We start from the raw sequence: 15,493 nt of genomic DNA, 5'->3' as shown, positions 1-15,493 counted from the left end.
CTACTCCCCCAGTGGGGCTCTGCCCACCCGGGTGCGCGCCTGCCCTGCCTGGTATCCGCCTCCTGCTGAACTCCTGGACCAAGCACACCCCTAAGACCACCCATATCAAGGTGTGGCTCAAAGTTGCCACCATTCTCCCTGTAGAGTTCTCTTGCACTTGGCACTCCCAGGTGACACTGCCCCCCTCTCGCACTGAGCTCTGGGGCCAGGGGCTCTCCTGTCCTTGAGGGGTCTGAGGTCCTGGAGAACACTGATGCTGACACAGACAGTACCTCACCCATGCGGCCCATCTAATCCACTTGGTAACTTCACGGCACCTGGCATGGGGCTTTGCAGACACTAGGGACCCAGCCAGTATCTAGCCATGGAACAGATGACTGCGTGTGGGCGTCCGGAAGCAGGGCTGCTGGAGGCTCGAGGCATGGGCTCTGCCAAGGGGCCTGCCCTCATCACACCCAGACCCCTTTCCTCCCCTGCCCTCTCCTGCCCCTCCTGCAGCAGGGCACTGTCCCCTACCCCCACAGGGCCCCGTCCTGCCCCTCCTTTTCCCTGGAGCCGGGCCCACCACTGTCTCGCTCCAGGTGCTCCGACACAATCCCTCCTTCCTGACCCTGATGACCACGTGCTGCCGGCCACGGTTCTCTCTCCCCAGAGCCCCGGGTGTTTCTCCTGCATTCACGCCGACCTCCCACAGGCGTCTCACATTGTCAGCAGGCCAGACCCGGAACCGCTTCTCCCCTGCTGCCAGCAGGCTGCTGCTCGGGTGCCCCACGCCCTCTACCCCACAGTCTCCGCCAGGCAGGCCACCCGCTCACCTGGACCCGCTATCCCAGAATCTCTGCTGCATCTTGCAGATGGCTGATCTGACACCTGAGTCTGCTCACACCATGGCCCTCAGGGCTCCCCCTTCCATGAGATTTAAGTAAGCACTGACACTCGGGCCATCCCCTCCCCAACCCACCCCACTCCTCCCCAGCCCCAGCCACGCTGCCCCTCCAGGCCCTGCTACCCCTGCCTTCAGAACTGAGCACGAGAAGCCCTCTTCTCCCGCACAAGTCCTAGTCCTTCGGATGGCAGCTTAGAAGTCACTTCTTCCAGGAAGCCCTCCCTCTGCCCCTCCTAGGACCCAGACTGGGCCATCCTTCACGAGCCAGAGTGCGGCCCAGTGGCCACCTGCCCACCACACCCAGTGCCCGGAAGACCCCTATGCCCTGGACTGGGTTTGTGAAGAGCACTTACTGGTCCCCATGGTCTGAGTGGCACGCAGCCCCCACACTGGCCAGCAGCACTTGGCACTGCGCAAGCACCTTGTGGCCTGTGGAGACAGAGTACGCGCCACTGAGATGGGGCTCCAGCCAGGCCGCCCTTCTCTCCCTTCCCAGGGTCCTGCTGGTGTAGGCTGCTTCCCTCCCTCCATGCCACCTAGTGGAATTCCAGCACCGGCCATTCTGGCAGCTGGGGAGAGATCTCACAGCAGGAGCCGAAGAAAATGCTTCCTTTCTCCTTTGGCTGCAGAAACGCAGACACTATTCTCCCTCACAAAGCTGGCCTTGAAAATGGCACTCTAATCAACTGCCTGCGAGGACACCTGGAGTCCTGACTAGCTCCGTCCTTACAAGCTGGCAGTCCCCACAATATCACGTCTCCACCTGTGTTCTGAATTGCAGAGACATGTGGGAGTTCTATTAAGCCAGAAGGCACTTGCCTCTTCTTTCACAAGCACGGCTGATGGAATTAACATGAGAATTTCAGCCAGGCGTAGTGGTTTACACCTGTAATCTCTGCACTCTGGAAGGCCGAGGCAGAAGGATTGCTTGAGCCAGGAGTTTGAGACCAGCCTGGGCAACACAGGGAAACCCTATCTCTACAAAATACTTTTTAAAAATTAGCCATGGCTGGGCATAGTGGCTCACACCTGTGATCCCAGCACTTTGCGGGGCTGAGGCAGGTGGATCACTTGAGGTCAGGAGTTCGAGACCAGCCTGGCCAACATGGCAAAACCCCGTCTCTACTAAAAATACAAAAATTAGCCGGGTGTGGTGGCAGATACCTGTAATCCCAGCTACTCTGGAGGCTGAGGCAGGAGAATTGCTTGAACCCGGGAGGCGGAGGTTGCAGTGAGCCGAGATCGTGCCACTGTACTCCAGCCTGGGCAATAAGAGTGAAACTCCGTCTCAAAAAAAAAAAAATGTTAGCCAGGTGTGGTGGTGCATGCCTGTAGTCCCAGCTACTAGGGAGGCTGATCACTTGAACCCAGGAGGTCAAGGCTACAGTGGGGCTGTGATTACACCACAGCACTACAGCCTGGGTGACGATAAAGTGAGACCCTGAATCCAAAAATAAATATATAAAATGAGAATCTCTGTCTCATTTAAAGTAACACAGGTCGTCACTGAATACAAAGTCTGACCCCAGAACAAGGGGAATGTTGACAGAGAACTCTCCTTTCCATGGTGAGGAATCTGAGATGGTCAAGGAAACCCAGGCTTCATTGCCTACAAGAACGCATTTCAGCCCAGGTTCTCATGAATGCAGCCATCATGACGGTTACCCACGGGCTCTTCTTCATGGACCAAACACGACTGCTGGGTTTCTCCGCATGATCCAGGAAGAAGAAAGAAGCAACACCTTCATCTTCTAAGAAGTCAAAACCTCGTCTACAGAGGCAGCTCATCGTGATCTCAGGGCTGCTATAACCTGCTCCCAAATGACACGTGGCTGGTCAACGACCTGGACTTCCACTCTCATGGAGTCAGGGCAGACCAGGTTTCAGGTGCATCTGGGACAGGGGTGACCCTAACTGCTCCTAGCCGAGGCAGATGCCGCAGGAAATCCACATTTGTACTTGATCCTTACTCTGCCAGTTATTTTTATTGTTTTTTTGTTTGTTTGAGACGGACAGAGTCTCACTCACTCTGTTGCCCAAGTTGGAGTGCAGTGGCTCAATCTTGGCTCACTGTAACCTCCAGGTTCAAGTAACTCTTCTGCCTCAGCCTCCCGAGTAGCTGGGACTACAGGTGCACACCACTATGCCCGGCTAATTTTTTGTAGTTTTTGGTAGAGATGGGGTTTCTCCATGTTGGCCAGGCTGGTCTCAATCTCTTGACCTTGTGATCAGCCTGCCTCAGCCTCCGAAAATGCTAGGATTACAGGCCTGAGCCACTATGCCCAGCCTCTGCCAGTTTTTAAAACTGATCGCCTCCCCTTTCCCTTACTCTAATAAAATATTTAATAAAAACTGCCAACAAAATAGACAAATGTCTAAAATTTAATGTTACTTCCTTCCCTGACAGCTTTTGGGGCGGTGCTAATGCCAGACATGAGAGTTCGCCACGGTCCACATCCCAGCAGCAGCAAAATGAGCCAAGTCAGGGACAGGAGGGGCTGGCAGCAAGAGCCCGATGGACCATAGCACAGCCACCTGAGCCTGCTCTCAGCAACCCCAGCAAGGCCCTCTGACAGCCCAAGCCGTGTCATGCTCAGGGCAGGGAGAGTGGGAGTCGCTGGCTTGGACCAGAACCCATGCACCGCGGGAGCTATGCTCACACTCGGAGAGACCAGGGTGAGGGGCCGTCACCTTGAAGCCGGGGTCCCCGGACGGAGAAGTTGCAGGTATTGGGAAGCCGCTGGGTCCCTGGAAACTGGCTATTCAGATGGATTCTCTTCTGACCGAATTCAGCCTGAAAAAAAAAGTGAAATATTTGGTGACCTTCAAAGACACCACCATCAGCAACTGTTTGAAATTTAGACTTTTCCAGAAACACAAGCTCAGCAGGTGCATACTTTTCAATCAGCATCTACCCAGAATAGTTATGGGGACAGACTATGGAAAGCAAAGTTAATTAGGAGAAAAACCAAATATTCAGAAACATGTGAACCTTCCATATAAACCATGAAGCACACCACCTCTGCACATCTGATCATGTGTCTCTGAAAAAGATCATGTCCCTGGCCTAGGGTCCCACTTTCGGGGTTTCCGATCCCAATGTGCTTCCCACCAGTTCTTTCTTCCCTCACTGCATCCTGACGAGTTCCAGGCTACGCTGCAATCCCCACAGGTCCTGGGGTCCAGGAGCACCAGGCCCCCACTCTCTCCAGGCACCTGCCCCACACACCCTCCCTCTCCCGGTACCCACCCCACACTGTGCTCACTTCCAGCCTCTCCTCCAGGTAGTCGCGGATGTCCCTCATGTGGGCCTCGTAAGCCTCGCAGTTCTGGGTCACCAGCTCCGCGGCCTGGGGGCAGACACACGAGTGGAAGCACAATTCTTGCAAAACAAAGGAGGGCAAAAAAGCTTTCAACAGCACAGGCAGCATTTCCTGAAACCGCTCATTCTCCTGACAGTCACAGACAGACCATATTTTTTGAGTGCTGCCACTTGGAGGGTGTGGAAGTGCCACAGAAATTGACTTCACCAGGCACTTCCTGACAGCGCCAGGCACTGGAGATGCCCCAGCAAAGCAGCCCTGAAGGGGATCCCAACCCTTGAGGAGCCAGCATCCAAGAGGCAGACGGACAAAAGGAGGGGCGGGGGGAACAGACTCCTACCCACCAGTCAGCGCTGTGAAGGGACCTCGCAGGCCCGAGGTGGGGTGGTGACAGATGGCTGCACAAGAGCACAGAGTGGCGTCTCAGCAAGGGCTTTGCAGGGGACAGTCATTCTGTCTCTAGAACAGAGGGGCCTGGTGTGGCGGGTGGAGTGTGCAGAGGGGGTGAAGGCCCAGGGACAGATCCACAGGCCCTGCAGGCCTGGCCACAGGGCAGACGCAGTGAGGCTCTGAGGGAGGGATGCGATGGTCTGACTGGCCTGTGTGTTGGTCACCCTGTGGCTGTGTGGACAACGGCAGCAGCAGGCCCCCAGGAGGCCATGGCAGGCATCCAGACCCTTGGTCTAGGATTAGTGGCCATGAAAATGGACATGAGGCCGGTAGTGGGTGTATTCTGGAGTCCAGACTGACAGGACAGGTGTTGTATGAGAGGCAGGGGACGATGACAAGGAAGGACTGAGGGCATCTCCCGAACTTCAGAGGCGAGAACCTGGATAGTGGGAGGTACCCAGGGTGGGAAGAGGGTGGAGAGCAGTCGGGACAGGCTTTGAACTGAGAGGAATGGGTCTCTCAGGAGATGGGCCAGGGCCTAGCTGAGATGTCAAGTTCAAAGGCAGGAGCACAGGCTAGCATCACAGTGACAGGACGGAGGGATCCACGAGGGTGCAGGTGCAGGGAAGGGCCGTCAGCACGAAACCAAGGCAGAAAGGAATGGGTGGGGGAAAGAATGTTGGGGAGGGCGTGTGCAGGATGGAGTCCAGGCTGGGCAGCAGAGGGGGGCTGTCTAACGCGCTGGTGGCATTGGGGTCTGGGCGAAGCTGAAGAACCAGCGGGGGTGTGGTGCTGGGGCTGAGACCAAGCTGTGGCACTTGTGCTGTTACAGGTGCAGATGCAGCCGCAGGAGCACGGAGAAGGTCAGGGGCTGGGGGACTTCGAGCACTGTGAGCTGAGGCTCTATTGAGGAAGCTGTTACCATGAGTCCCATCTGGCAGGGGGGACAGCCAGGACTCAGGGAGTTCTAGCGACCTGACCCAAGGCACAGGGTGAGTGAAACTTCAAGCCAGGATTTGAACCCTGGCATTTCAAAGCCTGTGGACCGCACCACTACTTCATCATTCAGTTCAATATGAGCAGGTACTGGACTCCACTTAAAACACACTCTTCCGGCCGGGCGCGGTGGCTCACACCTGTAATCCCAGCATTTTGGGAGGCCAAGGCGGGTAGATCACCTGAGGTTAGGAGTTCGAGACCAGCTGGCCAACATGATGAAACCCTGTCTCTACTGAAAATACAAAAATTAGCCGGGCACGGTGGTGCATGCCTGTAGTTCCAGCTACTTGGAGGCTGAAGTGGGAGAATCTCTTGAACCTGGGAGGTGGAGGCTGCAGTGAGTCAAGATCACGCCACTGCACTCCAGCCTGGGTGACAGAGTGAGACTCCGTCTCAAACAAACAAAAACACTCTTCCTTCTAGTAAATGTAGCCTTAGTTACCACTGTTACTAATTTTGAATATTCTAAGTAACAGGGAATCCATTCATATTCTTCCCAAGGCCCGGCCTCCTGGGCGCCAAGCCCTTTCTCTGTACTGGGGATACTGAGGCCAAGCCCCTGCTCTCGTGGAGCTGACAAGCCCCTTCGAAGGGGAAGCAGGAGGTGGGGCATACATCTGAGCACACTACAGAGCAACATCAGATACGGGAAATAAAGCAGTGTCAGGGATAGAGCGTGACAGCAGGGGACATGGGGGGACCAATGTAGCTGTGGTTCATGGAGGGGTGCCTGAAGGTGGTGGCCTTTAAGCAGAGGCCTGCACAGCGAGGCAGCAGCCTGCAGATGCCGAGGCGTGACCAGTACCCCTGCCTTCGCACAGCAAAACCTGAGCCTGGTTACTGTCGCAGAAGCAGGACAGGCCCCAGTGGAGGGCTGGCGGCAGGTGCTGGATTGGCCACCCCACAGACCATTTGGGGACAGAAGGTCGATGGTCTGGGGGCTGCCAACGCCTTTGGGAATGGTGAACCTGCGGCCTGACGTTTCACCTCTGCTGTAAGATATCACTGTTTCTTACGTCAGAAGAGACAGAGACAAGGAGTTTTTCCCTTTTAAATGCTAAGCAAGTGCCACTAATCCACAGATCTGAAAAAGTACAGATCTCTGGGTTGATAAATCAGACTCCAGGCTTTTTCTTGTCAGTCCGTTTATGAGATCACGAATATGATCTCCCTAAAGCCCTGGATTCCTGCTAGAGCCACAGGGGTCACTGATGACAAAGCAATCAACTCATCTCCTCCAGCTCACCAGGGCTCACCTTCCCAAGGCCGGCAATCATTGGGGTGTTCTCTGTCCTGTAAGAAACAAGGGATTCAGCAAGAATAAACAAATGTCTCAGGAAGGAATCCTGTCTCCATGAAAGTCATTGTGTTAAAACAAAAATAAACTCACGCTCCATCTTTCCTAAGCATGCACCATGTGGCTATCGCAATGGCAGCTGCAGGCCCCAGAAACCTCCCCTGCCAAGTTTGCACTTGCCCTGGCCCAGTGAAGATCAACAAGGCCCACTGTGGGTGACGCGCTGGGTGTTCACTGTGACAATTCTATCTGGATCCTTTTCCTACCCAAAGCAAGCACTCTTCCTCCCGCAGGCCCCAGGCACAGCTCTCCTTAGTCCTCACTGCCAAACCAGTACAGTATGGAACAGGGGAGAACCCTTTGTTCTCAACATTTCAGGCATCAGCAAACAAGAGGGGTGTGTGTGTGTGCACGCGTGTGGGCGGGTGGGTGTGCGCACACAGATGGCCAAGAGACCCCTAAAGACAATGGCTTGCATACTCTGACCTAACAAACTGAAAACCAGAACTCATTACCCTATTTTCAGGAAAAAAAATTCACTTAATCATTTCTTCATTTTTTTTTTTGAGACGGGGTCTCACACTGTTGCCCAGGCTGGAGTGCAGCGGATCTCGACTCACTGCAACCTCCACCTCCCGGGTTCAAGTGACTCTTCTGCCTCAGCCTCCTGAGTATCTGCGATTATAGGCACACGCCACCATGCCTGGCTAAGTAGAGATAGGGTTTTTTTTGTTGTTGTTATTATACTTTAAGTTCTAGGGTACATGTGCGCAACGTGCAGGTTTGTTACATATGTATACATGCGCCATGTTGGTTTGCTGCACCCATTAACTCGTCATTTATTAGGTGTATCTCCTAATGCTAATCCCTTCCCCCCTCCCCTCCCCACAACAGGCCACCGTGTGTGATGTTCCCCACTCTGTGTCCAAGTGTCTCACTGTTCAATTCCCACCTATGAGTGAGACATGCGGTGTTTGGTTTTCCTGTTCTTGCGAGTCTGCTGAGAATGAATGGTATTCCAGCTTCCATCCATGTCCTACAAAGGACACGAACTCATCCTTTGTATGGCTGCATAGTATTCCATGGTGTTATATGTTCCACATTTTTCTTTATCAGTCTATCGCTGATGACATTTGTGGTTGATTCAAGTCTTTGCTATTGTGAAATAGGCCCACAATAAACATACGTGTTGCAATGTGTGTTTATAGCAGCATGACTTATAATCCCTTTGGGGTATATACCCAGTAATGGATGGCTGGGTCAGATGGTATTTTCTAGTTCTAGATCCTTGAGGAACCACCACACTGTCTTCCACAATTGTTGAACTAGTTTACAGTCCCACCAACAGTGTAAAAGTGTTCCTATTTCTCCACATCCTCTCCAGCACCTGTGAGTGCTTTTTAATGATCGCCATTCTAACTGGTGTGACAGGGTATCTCATTGTGGTTTTGATTCGCATTTCTCTGATGGCCTGTGATGATGAGCATTTTTTCATGTGTCTGCTGGCTATGTAAATGTCTTCTTCTGAGAAGTGAGAGACAGGGTTTCACCATGTTGGTCAGGCTGGTCTTGAACTCACCTCGTATCACTGGCCTCGGCCTCCCAAAGTGCTGGGATTAAAGGCATGAGCCACTATGCCCAGCCCAGTAATTTAAGTTTGGCTGAACAAAGTTTTCTTAAACCTCTGGACCCGGCTATTGCTTGTTTACCAGTAGATATTTTCTCTGTGCCCTCACCAGCATTTGGTGGTGTCTCTATTCTTATTTTAGCCGTCCTTATAGGAGTTAGTGATTATCTGGTGGTTTTAATTTGCATTTCCCCAATAACTAATGCTGTTGAACATCTTTTCCTGTACTTGTTACGTGGGTCTTGTCTTTGGTGAAATGTCTGTTTATATTTTTTGCCTATTTTCTGATTGAATTTATTGTATTATTTTTGCTGTTGAGTTTTGCAAGTTCTTGATATATTCTAGATACCATTCCTTTGTGAGGTAAGTCATTTGAAAATATTTTTTCCTAGATTTAGCTTATCTTCCCATACTCTTAATATGGTCTTTCCCAGAGCAAAAGCTTTAAATTCTGATGAAGTTTAATTTATCCGTTTTTCCTTTTATGGATGCTTTTGGTGTCAAGTCTAAGAACTCTTTGCCTACTTCTAGAACTTGAAGATTTTCTCCTATTTTTAAGCAGTTTTATTGCTTTATGTTTTCATTTAATTTCATGATCTATTTTGAGATACTATTTTATGAGGTGTAAGACAGGGGTGTCCAATCCTTTGGCTTCCCGAGGCCACAGTGGAAGAATTCTCTTGGGCCACATATAAAATACAGCAACGACAGCTGATGAGCTTAAAAATTAAAAAAAATCGCAAAAAAAACCCAAAACAAAACAATGTTTTAAGAAAGTTTATGCATTTGTGTTGGACTACATTCAAAGCTGTCCTGGGCCACATGCAGCTGCAGGCCGCAGGTTGGAAAAGCTTGGTGTCAGACTTGGGTCAAGGTTAATTTTTTGCCTATGGATAACTAACTGCCTTGGCACCATCTGTTGAAAGGCTAACTTGCCATCTGCTGAATGGCTGACTTTCATCTGCTGAATTAATTTGCGTCTCCTGTGGTTGTATCTGCACCCGTAACTCATATGGGCCTATTTCTGTTTGGGTCTATTCTCCTCCACTGATCTACTTGCTGGCATTTTGACAGAAATTGTTAGGCCTGTGTATCCATTTGGAGAGAACTGACATCTTTGGTATGTAGAATCTTCCAAACTATGAATATGGGATGTGTTTCTGCTTAGATCTTAACTTCTCTCATCCATGGTATGCTATTTTTAGCATATAAGTCCTTTATATTTTGCTAGTTTATATCTGCGTAATTTTGTTTCATTGTAAATGGTAGTTTGTTTTTTTTTTTTTTTTTGAGACAGAGTCTCGCTCTGTCGCCCAGGCTGGAGTGCAGTGGCCCGATCTCAGCTCACCGCAAGCTCCGCCTCCCGGGTTTACGCCATCCTCCTGCCCCAGCCTCCCGAGTAGCTGGGACTACAGGCGTCCCGACCTCGCCCAGCTAGTTTTTTGTATTTTTTAGTGGAGACGGGGTTTCACCGTGTTAGCCAGGATGGTCTCCATCTCCTGACCTCATGATCCGCCTGTCTCGGCCTCCCAAAGTGGTAGGATTACAGGCTTGAGCCACTGCACCCAGTCGTAAATGGTATTATATTTTTAATGTTACTGTCCACTTGTTCATTACCATTATATAAAAATAAGACAGATTTTTGCATGTTTATCTTGTGTCCTGCAACCTTGCTATACTCACTTATTAGTTCTAGGAGTTTTCTTGTACATTCCTTGGGATTTTCTTTATAGACAATTGTGTGATCTGATTAGAAACAATTTTACCTCTTCCATTCTGATCTATATGCCTTTTGCTTCCTTTTCAGGCCTTACTGCGCTGACCAGAACTTCCACCACTATGTTGGATAAGTGTGGGGACAGTGAACATCCTTGCTTTGTTCCCCCAGTCACAGGAGTAAAACATTGAGGCTTTGACCACTAAGAACGATGTTAGCTGTAGGTTTTATGTAGATGTTCTTTATCAAGTTAAGAAAGTTCCCCACTAATCCTATTATTCTGAGTTTTTAACATGACTGGTTGAATTTTGTCAAATGCTTCTGCTGCATCAAATACGAACATGTTATCTTCTTTATTCATTAGCTTGTTAATATGGTAGATTACATTGATTAAATTTTTTTATTTTTGTAGAGATGGGTCTTGCAGTTCACCTAGGCTGGCCTTGAACTCCTGGCCTCAAGTGATCCACTTGCCTTGGCATCCCAAAGTACTGGGGGATTATAGGCATGAGCCACCGTGCCCCGCCTTGATTGCATTTTTCCTTTCTTTTTTTTTTTTTTGAGACAGTCTTGCTCTGTTGCCTAGGCTGAAGTGTGGTGGTGCCATCTCAGCTCACTGCAACCTCTGTTACCCAGGTTCAAGTGATTCTTGTGCCTCAGCATTCCAAGTAGCTGGGATTACAAGCGTCTGTCACCACACCTGGCTAATTTTTGTATTTGTAATAGAGATGAGGTTTCACCATGTTGGCCAGGCTGGGCCCGAACTCCTGACTTCAAGTGATCCACCCGCCTTGGCCTCCCAAAGTTCTGGGACTGCAGGCTTGAGCTACCACTCCCGGCTCTAGATTGCATTTTGAATACTGAACCACCCTTGCATCTGTGGAATAAATGCCACTTGGTCACAGTGTATCATTCTTTATTTTTTTGAGACAGAGTGTCACTCTGTCACCCAGACTGGAGTGTCGTGGTGTGATCATAGCTCAACGCAGACTCGACCTCCCAGGCTTACTCAAGCAATCCTCCTATCTCAGCCTCCCAAGTAGCTGGGACTATAGGCATGTACCACCATGCCCAGCTAATTCTTTTATTTTTTGAAGAGGGGTCTCACTATGTTGCCCAGTCTGGTCTTGAACTCCTGGGCTCAAGTGATCCTGATTCCCCTGCCTCAGCCTCCCAAAGTGCTGGGATTACATGCGTGAACCACCACACCCTGCTGTATATAATTCTTTTTATGTATTGCTGAATTCTATTTGTAGACATTTTGTTAAATATTTTTTGCATCACAATTCATGATGATGTTGGGCTGTAAAGGATTTTTTCATACTGTCTTTACCTGGTTTTAGTATGAGGATCTAGGTTCATCAAATGAACTGGGAAGTTGTCCTTCCTCTTTATTTTCTGGAAGAGACTGTATAGAAATGTTAATTCTTCTTTAAACGAAGAATTCTTCGATAGAATTCTCTAGTGAAACCACTGGGCCTGAAGACTTCTCTTTGTGGAGTTTTAAAGCTATAAGTTCAATTTCCTAATGGTTATAGAGCTATTCAAATGATTTATTTTATGTCAAGTGAATTGTGGTAGTTTATGCTTTTTGAGGAAGTGGTCAGTTTCATCTAAGTTGTCAAATTCCTATGTGTAGAGCTGTTTGTGGCATTCCCTTCTTATCCTTTTGATGGCTGCAGGGCCTGGAGTGACACTCATTCATTCCTGATGTTATAACTTCTCTGTTTTTTTGGTTAGTCTTGCTAGAGGTCTGTCCTGGGCTCAAGGAATCCTACCATCTATCTCAGCCTCCCAAGTAGCTGAGACTACAGGCCTGTGCCACCACATACAGCTTTTTTTTTTTTTTTTTTTTTTTTTTGGTAGAAACAAGATTTCACTATGTTGCTCAGGCTGGTCTTGAACTCCTGGCCTCAAGCAATCTGCCTGCCTTGGCCTCTCAAAGTGCTGGGATTAGAAATGTGAGCCACCACGCCCAGCTAATGTTTTTTTTTTTTTTTTTTTTTTTTTTTTTTTTTTTTTTTTTTTTTTTTTTTTTTCCAGACAGAGTTTCACTCTTGTTGCCCAGGCTGGAGTGCAATGGTGCGATCTTGGCTCACTACAACCTCTGCCTCCCGGGTTCAAGTGATTCTCCTGCCTCAGCCTCCCTAGTAGCTGGGATTACAGGCATGTGCCACCACACCTGGCTCATTTTGTATTTTTAATAGAGACGGGGTTTCTCCATGTTGGTCAGACTGGTCTCAAACTTCTGACCTCAGGTGATCTGCCCGCCTTGATCTCCCAAAGTGCTGGGATAACAGGTGTTAGCCACCGTGCCTGGCCAATATTGTCTTTTTTTTAAAGAGACAGGCTCTTGTTCTGTTGCCCAGGCTGGAGTACAATGGCGTGGTCATAGCTCACTGTAGCCTCGAACTTCTGGGCTTGAGTGATCCTCCCCCGCTCAGCCTCCTGAGTAGCTGGGACTACAGTCACGCACTGCCATGTCGGCTAATTAAAAAAATTTTTTTGAGAGATGAGATCTTGCTATGTTGCCCAGGCTGGTCCTGAACTCCTGTTCTCAAGCAATCCTCTTGCCTTGGCCTCCCAAAGCAGTGGGATTATAGGTGTGAGCCGCCGTGCCAGCCTGAGTTGTCTTTCTGAAAGTTCCAGTGAAGCACAGACCTCATCTCCTTTTATGTTCCTTTACTTTGCCTTTCTGTAATTATTTTAAATATGTCCTTTATGTACATTTTGAACCACAGGAGATATTACTATGATTTTTGCTTATGCTATCAAACATAATTCAGAAAACTCTAAAGGAGAAGGAAAGCCTATTCTATTTGGTGACAAATTCTTAGTTTTCCTTCATCTGAGAATATTCTGATTACTTCTTCATTCCTGAAAGATATATTCACTGGGTACAAGATTCTGGCTTGATGGTTTTCTTTGAGCACTTGAAGAAAAATAATTGTGTCCCTTTCTTCTGGTCTTTCTGGTTTCTGATGAGACCACTGTCATTCAAATTCTTTTCCCTTATTGGTGAAGTGTCATCTTTCTCTGACTGCTTTCGAGAATTCTCTTTCATTTTTAGAAGTCTAATCGTATGTCTGGCATGGATTTCTCTGGGTTTATGCTATTTGGGGTTTGCTCAGTTTCTTGATTCTGTACGTTTATGTCTCTTGCCAAATTCAGGAAATTTTTTAGCTATTATTTCTTCAAGTACCTTTGCAGGCTGTTATCTTTCTCTGTTTCAGGGGATTTCAATGAAACGAATGTTGTGTCATTTGTTATCGTCTCACAGGTCCCTGCAGCTCTATTTTAAACCCCATTATTTTTTTGAGACAGAGTCTCGCTCTGTTGCCCAGGCTGGAGTGCAGTGGTGCGATCTCGGCTCGCTGCAACCTCTGCCTCCTAGGTTCAAGGGATTCTCCTGCCTCAGTCTCCCATGTAGCTGGGACTACAGGCACGTGCCACCAAGACTGGCTAATTTTTTGTATTTTTTTTTTTTCAGTAGAGATGGGGTTTCACTGTGTTAGCCAGGATGGTCTCGATCTCCTGACCCGTGATCCGCTCCCCTCGGCCTCCCAAAGCGCTGGGATTGCAGGTGTGAGCCACCATGCCCGGCCGAAGCCCCACTCTCTTTCTTCTCTGTGGTCTGGATTTCTATTGTTTTGTCTTTCAGCTCACAGATTTCCTTCCCTATCCTCTTATTTTTCTATTAAGCCCATCCACTGAGCTTTATATTTTGGCTACTGCAGTTCTTAGTTCTACAATTTCCAATTTTCATTTAGTTCTTCTTTTATGTTGTCCTCTTTGCTGACACTTCGTTTCACTTGTTTCAAGTGTGTTCACAATTTCTCATTGAAGCATTTTTACTGTGTCTGCTGTAAAATATTTGTTAGATAATTTTAACGTCATCATCTTAGTGCAGGCACGTATTATTATTGTTCATTCAATTTCAGACCTTTCTAGTTCTTGGTATGATGAAATGATTTTCACTTGAAACCGGGACATTTTTGCCTTACGTTATGAGAATCTGGATCTTATTCAACCTTTCTGTTTTGGCTGGCATTTTCTGACGTTGCGCTGGCAGGAGAAGGGGTATGCCACTCATTACTGCCAACTGGAAGTAGAAGTCTAGGTTTCTTTTTTCTTTTTTTTTTTTTGAGATGGAGTCTCTCTGTCACCCAGGCTGGAGTGCAGTGGCACGATCTTGACTTACTGCAACCTCCGCCTCCTGGGTTCAAGTGATTCTCCTGCCTCAGCCTCCAAGTAGCTGGGACTACAGGCATGCACCACCACGCCTGGCTAATTTTGTATACTTTTAGTAGAGATGGGGTTTCACCGTGTTAGCCAGGATGGTCTCGATCTTCTGACCTTGTGATCTGCCTGCCTTGGCCTCCCAAAGTGCTGGGATCACAGGCGTGAGCCACCGCGCCTGGCCCTTTTTTTTTTTTTTTTTTTTTTTGAGACAGAGTCTCGCTCTGTCACCCAGGCTGGACAGTGGTACAGTGGTGCCATCTCGGCTCACTGCAACCTCAGCCTCCCAGGTTCAAGCAATTCTCCTGCCTCAGCTTCCCGAGTAGCTGGGATTACAGGCATGCACCACCACACCTGGCTAATTTCTATATTTTTAGTAAAGACAAGGTTTCACCATCTTGGCCAGGCTGGTCTCAAACTCCTGACCCCAAGTGATCTGCCCACCTCGGCCTCCCAAAGTGCTGGGATTACAGGCATGAGCCTATGCCTGGTCAATGTCTAGATTTTTCACTTGGCTGATGTTGACACCCAATGGGAGGACACTCCCTGTGACTGACAGGTGTGGGTCCAAGATCCCTATATGGTCTCTGCTGACACTATGGTGGGGGTGCCTAAGTCCTGGTTCTCTACCTGGCCTTCTTGACACACCCGGGGGCGGTGTGGGATGCCTTGTTACAGCCTGTATTGGCGGAAGTCTGGGTTTCCCGCTCCATCTTTGCATGCGTGGATAGGTGTGGCCACACAATATCCTCTGTAGCATCTGGCTAGAGTAAAGCAGGTGTTGTCTACAAGTGTTCTGTCTTACTAGGCCATTCCTTTCCTGGTCCACTGACTAGAGAGGACAGGCTTTGGCTGGGGCAATTTGTGTCTGCCCTTACTGGCATTTCAGGTTTGCCAGCTTCTCCAGCACTAAGTGTGGGATATATAAGGTGAGAAGAAAACCCAGGAACTCACCTCACCTCCTCCACCTCCACCTCCACCTCCACCTCCACCTCCACCCCCACCCCCACCCCCA

General features: G+C 49.0%; 1 protein-coding gene across 3 annotated transcripts in view; it reads right to left on the bottom strand.

The window, feature by feature from the left end:
* Positions 1-15,493, bottom strand: part of SCLY (selenocysteine lyase) — a 40,980-nt gene that overhangs the window by 1,616 nt on the left and 23,871 nt on the right. Inside the window, exons 8-11 of one of the 3 annotated variants that reach the window (XM_017875552.1) lie at positions 6,845-6,891; positions 4,153-4,268; positions 3,578-3,680; positions 1,240-1,315 (exon numbers count right to left, since the gene is read on the bottom strand). In XM_017875552.1, the coding sequence (XP_017731041.1) occupies positions 1,240-1,315; positions 3,578-3,680; positions 4,153-4,268; positions 6,845-6,891 (342 nt within the window). The remainder of the gene's footprint in view (positions 1-1,239; positions 1,316-3,577; positions 3,681-4,152; positions 4,269-6,844; positions 6,892-15,493) is intronic. The other 2 variants (XM_017875553.1, XM_017875551.1) reach the window with 2 other exon arrangements.

Source organism: Rhinopithecus bieti, unplaced genomic scaffold, assembly GCF_001698545.2.
Source record: "Rhinopithecus bieti isolate Rb0 unplaced genomic scaffold, ASM169854v2 scaffold_7884, whole genome shotgun sequence".
Classification (NCBI taxonomy): Eukaryota; Metazoa; Chordata; class Mammalia; order Primates; family Cercopithecidae; genus Rhinopithecus; species Rhinopithecus bieti.
Note: the sequence above shows the minus strand (reverse complement) of the source record. Positions and strands in the feature narration are given on the sequence as shown.